The following is a 16339-nucleotide window of genomic DNA, read 5'->3' as shown; positions in this document are numbered from 1 at the left end:
GCATCCCAGCCTGAAACAAAATATGAGTGTTGCTGGTTCGGCTATCCAAATCTCCATGACGTTACCGCAAGAGGCATTTGGTAAATTGCATACAAACTAAAAATAGATGTTAGCAATTACTCTGAGATTTTACAATGCAACGCTGGAAAAAAGGATTCACTCTGACACTTTAACTACTTCTGAATGACTCATCAAAGACAGTTAATACCAATAAAGACCTTATTCTTACACTGATCAACTCAGTGCCTTTAACTACTTTTTAAGGATCAGCAGGAGCCCTGTTGATTAGAGCAAATTTGAATTGGTAACTCTCTGTTCAATTAAACAAGACCACGAGTGTGACCAGATGTTTGATGAAAGCTTTCTTTACTTTTTCTGATACAGTGTTATGGTCATATTTAAGTACCGTAAGTATCAAAGTATCAAAGTCTAACACCCAGCCCTGACCTGCTCCTCTCCTTATCAGAGATTTGTGTGTGGTGTTTTTAATGAGGGGAAAGTACATAGGAGCCTATTGTTTATGTAGTGGAGTGTCAGCTGGAGCAGCCTCGCCTGATGTCTGGCTGCAGCTGGTGTGAAGCAGCAGAGACAGAGGGAGACAGCTGGATACAGAGCACTCCCCCTCTCATCGCCTCGGGTAAAGCTGAGGAGCTGGAAGTGTCTGAGACCTCCCCTGAGCGCGCTCAAGAAGCAAAACACTGCCAGGGCACTGCGAGCAAGTAGAGCTGCTCAACTGTGGCCTTCATAAAGAGGCGAGCAGAGGCAGGATACTCTTCTAGCAGTAGAAAATGTGTCCCGGCTGGGGAAGGAAGGGAGGGAAAGGAGGTGAAGGGTTAAAGCGGAATCTACAGGGGAGGGAATGCATGTGTACAGCAGACTTCAATAACGAGGAGGCCTACAGGGAGGGTTTGGTGCAATAAACACTAGCTTGTCATTCGCAGGGAGGACAGAAGAACAGGTTATAGCCCATAATGGGTGTGACAGCTTTTAAAGACTGGTTTGGTCGGTTTATGGCTTAAGGGAACAGAAAACCAGCCTGGTGACACAGCGGGTAGTGGGAACATGCAGCAGAGTGACAGAGCTCTGCAGCAGGAGACCATTTCTAAAAGCAGATAATTTCTTCATAATTAGCTCTCATCGTGACTGATTGCAGCTCAGCATTCATTCTTACAAGCTCGAAGAACAATACAAAAAACAAAACTGAAAAAATGGGCTGTAGGGAGTACTCTGCAGTTATCTTTCCAACTATAATCTGCTTCCTTGAATGCACCGCACACCATTTATATGTGGAGAATGTATTTTATGTGTTCCAGTTGACCAAGACCGCCTCCGAAGCCACCGTGACAAAGCCTGTTCTTCAGAGCAATAAAATGTAAATGAGAGACTTTAGGTTGTTTTCTTCTGTAAGTGGTGGCAATCACTGTACTTTCTTCAAACCCCATTGCATTAACTGAACCGGCTGAACAGACGTTCAATTACCTAATTTAATGGATTTGGGTTTAAATCCTGTTTTCCTGCGCTCATATGGACGGGACTTTGTCGTTTGATTAAATTTCCCTGAGAAGATTCAAAGTCTGTATGCTAGGATTGCACCGTGTGAGATTTGGGGCAGATACTGTAAATAACAATTCAGCCATTAGCAGATATCTTTTTTGTTGTTGTCATTGTTTATTTTACTTTTGTTATTTGTTCCCCATTTTGTGCAAGGGAAACAAAGAAATCATCATTATAAAAAAAAATAACTGAACTGCGTTTAAGTCATTCAGCCCATCATTACACTACCTTTAAATTAGCACGAATCCAACGATACAAATTTGTGAGGCAACTTTGAATATAACCTTATTTCATACCACTATATATCTATATCTATCTATCTATCTATCTATCTATCTATCTATATATATATATATATATATATACATATATATATCATAATTATCTCTCTAATATTTATATTGCTGGGGAAAACCAACAAATTTCTCCTTAAACAAGTTTCTCGCCAAAATTAAAATTTTACAAGATAACATTTGAACGTTCCATTTTACCTTCACCCAGTACTCATTTATACTGAATAGAACTTGAACGCATCATAATGTCACTCAGTGCAGCCTCCAGTTAGCTGTTAGTTTGGGCCACCAGCAGCTAACAGTTAGCTTTAACTAGCTCTTCTCCTGCCAGTTTCAACACAGACTTGTTTCTCCCTGTAGCATTAGCAGGGAGGCAACGGAGCGCTTACCCTGACTCATCGATGACGAATTTACCACATCCTTTCATCCTGAAGTTGAACCAAGGAAGACTGTGCTTTGGCCTAAACAATGCCAAATAGATGACACAACAGAAAAACATCTGCCACTGCCATCATTGAATTATTTGCTGATAGGCTGATGGCAGTCAGCAAAGTGAAATCAGTCAATTACGCTGCTTGGCCGATTATTTGGTACATACTTACTGCTATTCTTATTAATAAATATGATCTACAAACTGTACTGATTCAAATGCTGATTTTTTTTAATTCAAACAAATGCAATTATACAAATTACTAAGAACCAGCTTAACAACAATTGCTTACTATATATTACATGCTTTTCAAATACATAAAAATGCTCTAAAAAAAGACGGAACCAGTGTATTTACAATACCAACATTTACATACAGCTTCATTCTCTTGAGAGAAATTGGGAGCACCAGTCCATGATTTCCAGCATGGATGAAATAACCATGTTAAAATAAAGTAAAAAAAAAAAAAAACCAAACACAAAAGTGGATTTTCTGTCTTCCTGCAGTAACTGATCAGATGTGGCAGTGATATCAAAGTTGTTGACTTCTGATAATACTCAAGTGGTGACAGAAGCACTTGGCTCAATTGTGTCCTAAGTACTGACAGTAAGATAGATTCAATACTTGGTCAATGACAAACTGGAGCACAGTGTGGTAGTTAGAAGCTATGCTGTGATAAAACTGTATCTGGTGACTGCAGAATGTTCCAGGAAGTAGCCATCTTTTTGACTCATTTTTAACGAGTTCAATCCTTCATTTTGATAATGTCCTCATCACTCTTTGTCCAATCCTTCATAGTTACAGTGTTCATATGTGTGTGTATGTGTGTGGCAGAGCATTGTTCACTGCGGCTCAGTATCCTCTCACAGAAACAGTCCTAGTCCTTGGTTTGTGAAGCCCGAATCTCTACTGAGGAACACTGGAAAAGTTTAATCCACATTCCCTTTGGCTATACTGCACAGTCCACAGCAGGTCCTGGTATAGTTTCAGTGCACAAGTGCCATCACCACAAACACTTGCAATCCAGACATGAAGACACTCCCATGGGGTTATGATTTAAACGCAAGGTTGTGGGTCAGTTTGGCAAATGCGTTCAAGAGAACAGAAAATGAGAGGACTTCATTTCCTTTACACGCCGAATACCACAGAGGTTAAGTTCCTTCATTCTTTGGATCCTCTTATGCAGAAAAACAGGTAAGTGCAGTCTAAGGCACAATGACAACTTGTCAGGGTGAAAAAAATCATACAGCACCATGACAAATAGGCAACTACACTATTGTTCCTGGTTTTGAGTCTTCATGCCAGTAAATCTGGTCCTCTGGCTCCAGGTTAGTGTGCATTTGGTTACTGATGTGTGAGTCCATTTGGCTGACATCTATGTAGGACCTGTAACAAACACACAAGATGGGAACACATTAGACAAGTGGCAAACTGAGTGTAGCTTTTGACTGGTTAACCATGAGTTTAGAATGAATTAACCCTGGGCTGTCCAACCCATTGGGTCATATATCAGCTTTGTTGTGTCAAGATCAGGAAACTAAATAAAAGACATACAAGAAACATTGAGCCTGTTTATACATGATAGTAACTCGGGGCTGCACCCTGAAAGTAGGAGCTTAGTAAGCATTCTTCGCTTTCACTTTGCTCTTCAGTAAAGGCAGCTGCAGACATGGAGGCAGTTGGGTACAGCCTTTGTACTAACGTGTTTCAGTGATCCAAACACAAGTGGACAGCCGATATGCTGCCGCTCACACCTTTGTCAATCATGCGTCTCTAGCTGACCACAAGTCAAGGGGCCCAACGCACAGTTATTGCATCCACACTCTTGCTAGCTGCTTATTAGCATGCTCACAGTTGTGTTGGTACAGCTGCAGATATCGTTGTCTGTAGAATTCAACATATCTTCTTTCATAGGGCAAACAGTGGATGGTCATCCAACACTTTGTCCAAGTCGTAGTAAAACAGTTATAGAGTGTTAATGCACCAAAACAACCACCATGTCCTGCATTGATGACATTATCCTTGACCTCTGAATATGTCCCAGGCTACTTTGTCAAACATTTTGAGTGACTGGGTCACAATACGTCTTGGTGGTCATTAACACTCGAATTTAGCACTGTCCACTTGTGATCTGATCACCCAAGAAGCATGTTAATACCAGTTATAAACAGGCTCATTCATGTACGAAGTTACCTCATATGTTTCAGGCTTATTAATGTCAGTAAACCCAGGGTCAAACATTCTCACCCAACAAAACAGCAGACGCACACAGACATTATACAAACAGGCACAGCCTTCAAATGCGACAATATTCAGCGGTCACATTTTTTTGCTCTGCCGCACAAGTGCACTCCCACCACCACAAGACACCCAGAGAAACAGAGCAAAAATCAACCAGAGTGATATGACATGATTTGGAGCTTTCTGTTAGAATCATCACCATCACCATGATAACCACGTGGGGAAATTTTACATTCTCGTCTCTCACCCTTTCTTCTGTGCTGTGACTGATAATTGGGGGGAAGGGGTTAATTTTCCTGGTCAGTAGCATAGGCAATGGTACCACATCTCTCTAAAGGCCCCGCAGGGCACGCCATCTTATCACAGCTCCACCACTCAAACTCTGGGACACATCTGCACATGAGAGGGGGCAAAGGTCAGGGGTGAATGGCAGCACATGGGCAGGGAGCCTCTGCACGGGCCATGAGGAAGGCAAACAGCAGAGGCAAAACAAACTATGGAAGGCACACTGCAGAGAAATGTGACCACTGGATGACAATGTGCCAGCTGGAGAAGGAAGTAGGGCAGCCAAGTTTTTTTTTTTTTTTTTTTTTTTTTTTAAAGAAGCCATGCAGTTACCTATTCATACATGACAATGGCAATTCCGTCAAACATCTCAAAAATGCAAAGTTCACTTCAAAACATCAACAAGCAGACTATGGAGTCACGGTGCAGACAAACTGAAAGAAGCAGACGCACAGGCTCAGGCCGTTGCTGTTTACTTACTATGAGCTACCTTTAGTAAAGGACACCTTACTGAGCCTGTGCCCTCTGGAGGATTGTGGCTGTGCAGGGCTGGAGGCCACCTGCCTGACCCGAACGCCGGGGGAATAGGAGGAGGAGGGAAAGGAGGAGGAGGGCAGGGAGGAAGTGGAGGAGGAAGCTGAGGAGGAAGAACTAGCAGGAAAAAAGGCACAGCGCCTCTGGCCATCGGGGCTGTGCCAGGAACCCTTAAAAGGCTGGGAGGCGCCATATCTACAAGAAAGCAGGGGCCAGTGGACAGTTAAGGAGGAGAGCAGAACCAGTCTTAAGCTCTGAGGAAGAACGGACTGCTGCCTGCACAGATCCTATAATCCTACTACTGAACCACACTGTCATGTTAAGCAGATGGATGTTTTCTGATTTTCTAACTTAAGGATGAAGTTGAAGAAAAGGTAACATTGGCTACATGTCAGTCCACAGTAATGTTGCGTGTAACGGATAACTAAACAAAACAGCAGCTTATATTTTCTGTTGCCATCCATTCTAGGTAATTAAACAGTAGCGCTTAGCTCTGGGGATAAGGAGGATCAGTGAGTGGCTTATTGGATAAGGAGCTGAGTTGAGGCCAAGTTTTTTTTTCTCACCTGCTGTGGGCGGAGTGGCTGAAGGGGGCTGTACTGTAGGAGTAGGACTGCGGTGCATGCATGGGCATGTCGTATTCCGACATAGCACCACCACTAATGTGGCTGTGCCAGTTTCCACTAGAGGATGCCGAGGACACTGCAGAACAAAATGGTACAAGTCAGCAGCTGTCCCACCTACATGTGGAACCAGGGTCAACAACATAATGCACCAGAGACTGTAATACAGTGATCTAACCTGAGGAGTAGGCGATGTTCCTGTTGTTGTGACTGTAGGGTGAAGGCATGGTCTGGTAGCCCAGGCTGTGCTGGGAGCCTCTGTCGTAGTCGTAGTTGTATGACGCCTGCTTCTGTGCAGCGTTGCGATGGTACCAGCCTCTCAGGTGTTCAGCCACCAAAGCTTTCTGGATGTTCTTGCCAACCTGCTCATTGCTGCGGGGCGCCTGACGATTCCTGGGTGGCCGCAGTGTGGCGTACGGGTTCTGCGACATGCCGTCTATCTCGTCGGTACCGTAGTGACTGTGCATGTCGTGGCTGTGATAAGCTGTGTGATGGTACGAGGGATTGACGTTATAGTGTCCCTCCATCTCGTTGTCATACATGTAGACTCCATTGGAGTAAGGCTCTGGCTCTGCGTAGCTGGGATAACCTGTCACGTAGTAGGCCGTCGTGGTGGGTCTGGCCCGTGGCTGGTAGGCGTAGCAGCGGGTGTCCGGCTGAGCAAGGTTAGGCATGCTGCCCGTGTTGGCGTACATGTCTTTTCTGTGGCGGCCGCGAGCCCTGCGCCTGTGGGTGTGGTTACCGGGGACGCTGTACTCGATGCTGGACTGGCTTGTGTAGGAGGAGCCGTCATCGAGGACCTCTGTGCTGTTGCTGCGTCGGGCTGGGGACAAGGTGAAGCCTGGCATAACAGGTTCGGTCTCTGTCATGAACTGAGACTGGGACTCGAGACTACCACTACGCTGGCGCAGATGTTGTGGAGCATCCTCTGATCTACAATTGTAAAAAAAAAAAAAAAAAAAATGTAAAAGCTTTTTACCAAAACACAAATGTGAAAAGACTCCCATTTGCTTCAAACTGACTGTTACAATGAGAATGAATATTTTCTCAAATGTATTCATGTTTTGGTGAAAATTGTTGGTTATTTTCCCCCAAAACCCACAATGATGATGCTGATGTCTTGTTTTGTCCACAACCTCAAAGATATTTAGTGTACTTCATAGAGGAGTAAAGAAACCAAAAAATACTCAAATTTAAAAAGCTGGAATCAGAGAATTTTTGTCAATTTGATTAATAAAATCATTCAAATTAGTTGGTGATTCATTTATTAGTTGACAACTTATCAATCAATTCTTGCAGCTTTCTTGTCCTCATTATTCATTTATCAGCAGACAGACCATAGAAGTGTTCTAGCATAGATTTGTTGGAAACGGCACACACAGCCAGGGTGTGAAGAGCATAATTGGTGTGTGACACACTCCAAGAGCTGTTGATGAGGCAGATGTCTAAGAGTTTAAAAAAACAAAAAACAAAAAACACACACACACACACACACACACACACAAAAGGGAAATACACAGATGAATCTGGGCCCTACCTGAGCTGGGTGCTGCTGTAGGCGTTGCGGGTGAGGAGGGGGGTGGGGGGCATGCTGCGGGCATCACGTGGCTGTCTGGAAGCCGGTTTAAACGGGCTGCTGTGGCTTGATAAGGCATCGCGGTGACCGTAGTGGAGTGATTCCTGGACTTGGCCGTAATTTAATCTGGAACAAAGATAAAAACGATGTTTTCAGGGCAGAGCACCTCTACCCTCTTTTCATCTGCACTCAAAACTGAAGGGAAAAAAACCACCTTGGGTTTGCTTTAATGCAGCACTTTGGTCATCACTTACACCTGAATGACTGCCATTACATAGTCCACTGATCTTTCTTTTCATGCAACAGCAAGCGTTATGACTTTTTAAAATGAGATTAAGTCTCTCAAGTTGAGGGCAACACATCACCCATATAATTTTGTAAACAGCCACAAGTAGCTGCCATTAAAACTAAGTTTCCAGGGCCACTTTCCTGTTTCCCTTTTCCTCTCTCAGCTTTGAATTGTTGTCTGCTCCTTCACAGGCAGCGACATGTTCTTTTCCATCTATTTTTAAAGCCGGTGCATTGGGCTGATAAGGGGGAGATTGTTGGAGAGGCAGGAGAAGTAGGGAGGAGGTGACTGGCAGGAATGTAGTTCTGGATCTACCCTGCAGGTCTGTACTAGCTCTGTGCTTAGGGCATCTACGAAAACAACTGTCAGACACACTGGAAATTCAAATATTAATTAAGGTGTTGGTGCTGGCTGTATACCTGCTGTCTGCATGCTGGTCATTGGCAGAGGCCCGTCTGTCGTTGTTGTAGTGGATGTCCAATGTTTCTGCGTGGTGTGGTCTTGGGGAATACTGGACCGATCTGGAGCGCTGCCTCTGAGAAGTGAGCTCATCATCTGGGAGATTAAAGTGATTACTTGGTTAAAACTGATCTAAAATGCACTGAATGAGGGAGGAGGGAGTAAACACATGTACACTGAGCACGGCTATGCCTGGGCACTTACCATCATCCAGAGTGAGGCTGTCAGACAGAGAGCTGAGGTCTGAAGGGTTGACATCATCTGGTGACAGGAGAGAGAAAACGGTCCTCAGAGACGCCTCTGATATTCCACTTTCCACAGAAAGTGACAGACTTTTCAATCAGTTACCACTTGTCAAAAAGTTCTCAGTTGTTAAAAATAAGCTTTGATTTGCGAGCAAAGCTTGTATAGTTTTTACTGAAACTGCTGATGACATTTACCTGCTAAGATCAGTGAGGCTCTCTGAGTGGGTTTCTTTCCTTTCTTGATCCTGTAAGCATTGATCTCCCTCTCGATCTCCTCCAGCTTCCTCATTGCATCCAGACAGTTGTTTCTCCTCTTTTTCTTCACAGTCTTGCAGAGGTCGCCCTCGTTGGATAACTTTATGGCTGCTTCCACGATCTTTTGCTGCAAGGCGAACCTGCTCTCTAGATTCCTCAGATGTGGGTCCTGCAGGGAAACACGCACACAGTTAACGGGGAATTTCCCAAAAATAAAGATAGATCCTGTCAGCTGGGGTGCTCTAAACAAAGACACAGACTTCAAACCTCTCCAAGACACAATATATGTGAAAGCATTCATTTTCAGTGCGCTGCCAGTTTCATATATATATCATAATTCCTATTCATTTTCCAAATTTACTTGCAGAAGGAAACCAGCTATAACACACATCAAATGTTTCACTGAAAGCATTATGTGATGAAAGCCTCAAAATACATATGGAACTCTTAAAACTCATATCAAAATGTCAAATGATTTAAACGATCTCTAGGTGAACACAGACAGTGGTGTAAGAACCGTGTTTCAACAAAGTGTGACATGCTAAATTACATAATAGAAACACATCACAACACAACAACAGCTAACCTCATCATAGGGGAACAGGTCATCCAGCTTGAAGGCCGTCCCAACGCGGCGGCGCACATGAGGAGCCTTCTCACCTGTGGCTAAGGGATACTCTTTAGGCAATTTGCCGGTAAGCTCCTGCAAATGAGAACAACAGCCAACAGTCAGCTGAGTGTGTGGACGTTTTAACCCATCACTGAAAAGTAACAGACTGAGAGAGATACTCACGGCTTCTCTCATGCAGATTTTCTTCAGTTCCTCAAGTTTCCGTGTCAGTGTGTCTTGAAGGTCCTTTTCTTTCTTTTTCAACTCGGCAACCTTCTCTTTCTTCTGTTCCTCGCTGACTTCGGAGTCAGCAGAACCTGGAATAAGCACACGTCCGATTAACTACAAATTACAGCAATAAATCATCACTCATAGTTCTAATGTGGAACAGAAGCCATTAGCTGATTAACTCTCTGCTTACCAGCTGAGATGAGGCTCCCGTTGCTGGCCATGATAAGCTGGTCTCTGCTCTCAATGCTGGAGAGTTTGGTGATCCGCGGGGCGCAGATCTCTGTGAGGTCCATGGCGATGTCACCTGAACTCCTGGTTGTGGTCATCTTTGTCTGTAGAGTAGAGATGAGACAGTCAGGATAAGGAAATGGGGACAAGGAGGAGGAAAAAGAGTAGTGAGGGAGGGATTGTGTGTACTTCATTTTAATGATAGCGCACTGTGATAGTGGCGGCTCCATTTGCATGCTTGGTACTCAAAGCGCACTGCTCTCTCATCAATCAGTGTGGGCTCTATTCCTGGATGAGCACTGACACACCATCTGCCTTTGAGGGAGACAGTGGCTGAATAACCTCATTTGACTGCAGCCACACACACACTCACACTCACACTCATCCATCTACCCCACGAACTGTGCATCGCACACTACTCATAATGTATTATAGCCTCAATGCTCAGCAAATATGCATCATAAACACAAAGCCATGGACCACAAGTATATCTTCAGGGCATGTGGACAACTTTTAACACTCGCTCAAGGGTCTGGGCTAAGAACACACTGTCTTCTCCTATTTAATGTCAATGGCGTGGGCGTAAAATATGTATCCCTTCCAAACAAAACACTTTAAATCTTTTAGGGCAAATTGTAGTTTACTTTGAATTGAATATTTTTTCCTCTTAAGCCACAGAAAAGACAAAAATAGGCATAATAATAACAATAATAATAATACCACTCTATCATTCTGCCTACTATATAAGCAGATTACAGGCTGCCGTGCATTTTCAATTTAAAGGAATACTTACACCCCATAAATGATCAAATGTATGTAAATTACAGTTACTGTGTTACATTGAATCCAGGATTTTTTTGTTTTGTTTCTCGCATTCCTCAAGAGTGAACAAAGAATACAGAAACTGCTTGTTTAACTGAAGTTATTGGAGACCCTGTTTAACAACAGCAAAACTGTATCAAAGCAACCCTTCACAAATGCTTACATCTCATACAGAATAATACAGTTTTGCAGTTATGCTATGCTCAGTACTTCCCAAACACATGTATTTTTGCTAAAACTGTAATATTTAAAACACCCTAGCGCAAAAACAGTTCACGTGCACTATTCCCTGTATGTCAGACTGTTTATGTGGAAGTGTTTTAAATTGTAAGGTCCTCGTGAAAATGCATGTGTTTGGGTACTGAGCATATGAATGGATAATTGACACTTAATTTATACTGCATGAGTTGTGTGATAGTCTAAATAGACTAAAATTTAACAAGAATTTTCTGGTTTTGGATTCATCGTGCACTGTGGAGGGATGCGAGAAAAACAAAGTTTTCTCCACAAATTCATCACAACACAGGGTGAGTAACTGACATACACACTGGGGGTCATGAGGGGGTGAAGTATTCCCTTAAGCTACCTAACCGCCTGTTTCTTCAGGTTCAATAGAGAAAAGCAATTCTAATCCTTTTAAACTAAGGATGCAATGATTTACCAACATCAAGCTGATCAGCACAGGACCTATTCAAATTACAACTGGTCTGTCATATCCCTTTATTAAGCTTCAACACAGGCATGGGATATGGATCAGGCAGTGCATCACATGATGCACACTCACCACTGCACCATGCTGTGACACTTAGACAATAACCCTTTAAAAGAGAAAGACAGGCTCAGTATGTTTTAATCTGCCTCAAGTCTAATTTTGGTGAAAACGACCAAATGATGATAAATGTCATCACCCCAAATTAAGTTCACAGTAGGGTCATTATTGACAAAATGATCTGTGAAGAACACAAACACATTATATACATCAATCTTTTAATTTGCTCCTCCGGCAGCAATGCTTTCCCCCCATGGGACCTCCCTAACACACACAGACACCTGACCCTGATCTGCAGGTGGGTCACCTATGCGTGTAACTCAACATGAGGTAAGCTTTCTACACCGGTCAAGCCCTAGATTACTCGACTGTTTCTACATTTGAGTTGGCAGGAAATGTGACCGAAGTAAAGTGAAGTGAAGAGAAAACAGACACTCACTTTGCTTTGTTTCCTGTCCAGGTAGAACTGGTGTTGACTGATGGCCATCACCCAGATGGTTTTAATCAGAGAGTGGCTGGCATACCATGTGTGGATAACCAGACCAGTCTGTCCGAAAGTTCGCTTGGTCACTGTTCTTCTGTAGAAAAGAACAAGTCAAACATTCAGTATTTGTGCTGATCCAAGAAGCAAATCTGTTCAGCAGCAATAAAAACACTGAGCAGCCGACTGTAAATAAACAAGGCTTTAATTATGATAAAAAAAAAGTGTTAAGCAAAGATTAGAAAAGAGTTCTTAAAAAAACGTTTGTCCAATTAAATTTGTGGGTGTTTGTGTAATAATATACTGAAGAGCAGACGAGCCGCAACATCAGACTCATTTTGAAACAGACAGTAGGATTTAATAACAGCTTTAGAGGCTGAAAGTGTCACATTAAAGCCTGTGTGAGAGACGAGGTCTTATACCAACCTTAGAATAATAAAGTGGCCATTAAACAGCAGGAAAACACTCATTTCACAGACAAGCCACAGCTATTAACATGGTGCTCTCAATGGGCCACTGGCTGCAGATGCCCTTCACAGTGTGTAAGGTGTAGGATAAGGACATCTGAAGCAAGCAGCAACTAAAATAGGAACACTTCAAAAACAGCTAATGGACCTATTAAGATCAGCTGAGATAGGTTAAGCTGTTTGCTGGTTTCTCTGACCTTTGTGGGTCGTTCACTTCCACAGCAAATTTCTTCTCGCGAAAATACAAATTCTCCAACTGCTTCCACTGATACAACTGCAGAGAGAAAGAGACAGTTTGGCAGACAGGGGGGAGGGGAGGGAGACATTACACATCACTGAGTACACAAGCTAACACAGGACTATTGATTAAAATGTGGATTTGCACTACATAAACAGAAACGTCACTTGATACGCAAAGACTGTAAAATACACACAGTCGCATCAGTTTCCACAGAAAAGGTAGAAGCTCCCCAACCCACTTTGTGTCAGCAACAGCAGCAGGCCTTTTAGCACCATTTTGTTCTGGTTAACTTGCAACATTAGCAGAAACAACAAAACAGCTGAAGCTGTGAATGGGGCTCAGCGGGCCAACCAGTCAGGTGTACGTTCGGGCTAACACAGGAGCAATTATAATGCTGCTGCAACTGCAGGGAGCAGAATCGTGCCAGGCGGCAGGCCAGTTTCTCATTTCAGAGGCAGGACTTCTCTGTGTCAGAATGAAACATCTGCTCCGCTGATACTGGGCTCACTAAACAGATTTAAAGCCACTTGCCTGTGAACAACTCCTCCCTGCTCTCATTTGGTGGAAAGAAAAGACTCTACACAACAGTGGGGCTGAGATCAATGTAGGAGAGAATTTATAAACTGCTGTTTTATCTGATACCATACTATAAGGTAACAACCTCAGTAACTGAACTACAAATACACATTACACATCTCATACCCTGAGAGAAACTGTGGTAAGGAATCACAATAAGCTGACACATCGCCCCTTCTGCTGGGACAAACATATTTGCTGAGCATATATTATACCCAACACACCAACTAGAACACATTTCATATTTTCCTTTACAACAGTGTGCTTCACTCAGTGACAGAGTGCCTGTATCCAGGTCCTATAAAGCAGGTACAATACCACACTAAAGAAAACATTCACAGGAGCACAAGGAGAAAATAAAACATCAAAACCCACTGGCCATTTAAAGCAGCTGGACAGGTAATAGTTGGACACAATGAAAAGGCTTACCGTGAAGGGTATTTTTTCACTTATCAAATCCCTGCTGAATTCTCCTGGGTTTGTACTGAATCCTTTGACTTTGAGTTTCCCACAGGGCTTGAGCTTCCTCGAACAATACTCTCTCTTGTCTGTTCTCAGGCAGCCAGATAGGTGTTGCAAGAGTTTCAGCTGAGATGTACACGCCCCTTTAACCACCCCCCTCCTCTGACATCACAGATACATCATAGATACCTCAGGCTGCCTTCAAGGCTCTGCTCTGCACTGCTCCCTCTCTTTCTCTCTCCCTCTGCTAAACAACTCACTTCCTTTTTAGTCAGACCAGATGAGCAGGTTGTTCACAAGTATTTGCTAGGCTAGGTTTTTCCTGGTTTGCAGACTTTTAATCTCTGCTCTACTTCCTGGCAGTCACAGCTAAGTGATCAATCCTGCACAGACTCTGAATACTGCACTTCCATCTGGGAACTTCCTCTGCTTTTCATATTGTAAATACCACGGAAAGCACTGCTGTGTGGCTGAATCCACTAAAACCATCTTCCCCACCAGGGCAAACATGTCAGGAATCTGCTACTATGGTCTAATCATTAATAGCAGGGGCTCACTTTGCTATAATGTGGCCAAAGAGCACTCTGTCAGGCCACTTGAACTGGCAAAATGAAACATTATGTCCTATGTTTTTACTAACACTAGCCAACAAGCATGACACCTAAAGCTACATGGTTAATCCGTCTTTGCGTAGACTTTTACAGGAAACTTTGATGTTCTATGAACTTCAAATGTAGAAGTTTTAAGGCTCCCACACATTTTCATGCACAAAATATAAAAACTATTCCATGACTTTTCAAGGACCCACAATGACCATTTTTCTTGCCCCACCTGCCTGATGTTTTCATCATTTCAGCTAGCTGGCATAAATGGAGGGAGAAATGGTTTGCAAGGAGAAAATGGAGAGATGTATGCGATAGTAAATGAACGTCACACATCGACATATTAGAACTATGTTACGTCAACAGCTACAGAAAATATATTTGGCTTTATGATATGTAAGATTACTGTGACAATTTCATTACACACAACAAAATTCCATGACTTTTCAAAACTTTCTCCAGCTTTTCCATGACCGTAGGAGCCCTTTATTATCCATGGCAACACTGAATGCAAACGTTTTATTTCTTGTCAAAGTATGCCAACACTGTCTTTACAGTCGTAGACATTACACAGTCAGCCTTCCAGTGAAATTAAAATAATAGTACTTGAAGAACAATGGGAACCACCCAGCAGGACACTTTCTAAAAGCTCATCCCAACGTAAAGGGGACCCCAATTCTCACCTTGTAGTCACCTTCACTAGCATCATTTACACTGTAATGACAGATAACGAAGGTTGAGACAATAGATATACATTTTCACTGGCCCATTCTTCCTAGAATAGAAACTCCACACCTGTGTGACAGCACACTGATGAAACTCATGAGAGGACTCTCCTGTGACTGCTGCTAAGACTGCTGCCAAAATATTTCAAGGATGTTGACACACCTCAATCTCTACAATCACGAGACCACAAGCAGTCCTCTTAAAGAGCAACATGCAGGTTGAATGTCTTACTTCCTGGTCTCTTAGATGCCTGACAGACTCATAATAATAAGGTTGTGGTCCTTTATCTGTGTATGAATCAGATTTATAATTGCTTCAGTGTAAAAACTAGCGTTGGGATCCATATTTATTCTTCTTAAACTTGACCTAGCTTGGGTCATATTACAAAAAACAACTTCAAATGTTACTGTAGTGTATACAGATGGATTTTTTTCTACATCATTTTCCTAAAAGCTGATCCATTGGGGTTGTCTACCTGAGAAATCATTCTGCAGAAACAGAGACTCATCGATAAAGCGCCGAAGTAGAGAAGTAACCATTTTCTTAAAAGGAAACACTGGTTTAACAGTACACTTATGATTTGAGTGACTACACAGAATTTCTGTATCTTCTATCTTTAGTATTTACATCTCCCTTGTTTTTGCCAAACATTTCATTACAGGCAGGTGGAAGTGAGCCAGAAATGCCTGTGGTTTCAGATGGGATCAGGCTGTTCAGATCCAGCTCACACCCACAACCCAAGGACCCCCAGGGCCACGAGTCCACAAAATCATACATGGATGAAAAATGTGTTAAAGGCTCTGACTCACACGCCCGTACAGAAAAAGATCTGCCCCACCCTTTGCATAACACGTCAACTGGATCTGGCTGGCTGGCAACACTGTACCTTTCCACAACATGACGTACTACTTTAAGTTGTAAAACTGTGACAAGGAGGAAAGGATCTTTATTCTGTTTAGATTTGTGAAGGGGTGAGTTTAATCAACATAAAAATGACAAGCGGAAAGGATCTCCTCAGTTTTTATTAAAACTTCCTTTTAACTTTCTTTTTAGTTAAAGACACTGAGCAGTTCTTTCAGCTCTCTCATATCATGTCATTATTGCCCACTGACACTGTCACCCATAATAAACTGGAGATTTATTTTGGAACTGCTGGCTCATCATACATGTAGCCCAGCATGTGGTCTTTAAGAGTGTCTCATTACTCACTAGGAGAGAGCCTGAGCGACACACAGAGAGCAAGAGACAGAGAAACCTGCTGGTTTAATTCAGGAAGAATTAAATCTTAACTTGCCATCTGCCTCAGTCCCATCGCAAGTCCTGAAAACACATTTTTCATG

At 42.8% G+C, this 16339-nt stretch overlaps 1 protein-coding gene across 5 annotated transcripts in view; it reads right to left on the bottom strand.

Annotated features, from left to right (window-relative positions):
* Positions 1–2484: 2484 nt before the first annotated feature.
* frmd4ba (FERM domain containing 4Ba) overlaps positions 2485–16339 on the bottom strand; it is a 61332-nt gene continuing 47477 nt past the window's right edge. For 2 of the 5 annotated variants that reach the window (XM_049587337.1, XM_049587306.1), the window contains exons 12-24: positions 12590–12666; positions 11884–12022; positions 9816–9957; positions 9578–9711; positions 9371–9487; positions 8725–8953; positions 8489–8545; positions 8245–8380; positions 7498–7662; positions 6139–6893; positions 5904–6039; positions 5284–5532; positions 2485–3663 (exon numbers count right to left, since the gene is read on the bottom strand). In XM_049587337.1, coding sequence (XP_049443294.1) covers position 3663; positions 5284–5532; positions 5904–6039; positions 6139–6893; positions 7498–7662; positions 8245–8380; positions 8489–8545; positions 8725–8953; positions 9371–9487; positions 9578–9711; positions 9816–9957; positions 11884–12022; positions 12590–12666 — 2337 coding nt within the window. In that variant the 3' untranslated portion in view covers positions 2485–3662. Of the gene's footprint in view, positions 3664–4765; positions 4912–5283; positions 5533–5903; positions 6040–6138; positions 6894–7497; positions 7663–8244; positions 8381–8488; positions 8546–8724; positions 8954–9370; positions 9488–9577; positions 9712–9815; positions 9958–11883; positions 12023–12589; positions 12667–16339 lie in introns of all 5 variants that reach the window. The other 3 variants (XM_049587316.1, XM_049587333.1, XM_049587325.1) reach the window with 3 other exon arrangements.

The sequence above is a fragment of the Epinephelus fuscoguttatus genome, linkage group LG1, assembly GCF_011397635.1.
Source record: "Epinephelus fuscoguttatus linkage group LG1, E.fuscoguttatus.final_Chr_v1".
NCBI lineage: Eukaryota > Metazoa > Chordata > Actinopteri > Perciformes > Serranidae > Epinephelus > Epinephelus fuscoguttatus.
This window is presented reverse-complemented; position numbering and strand designations above follow the sequence as displayed.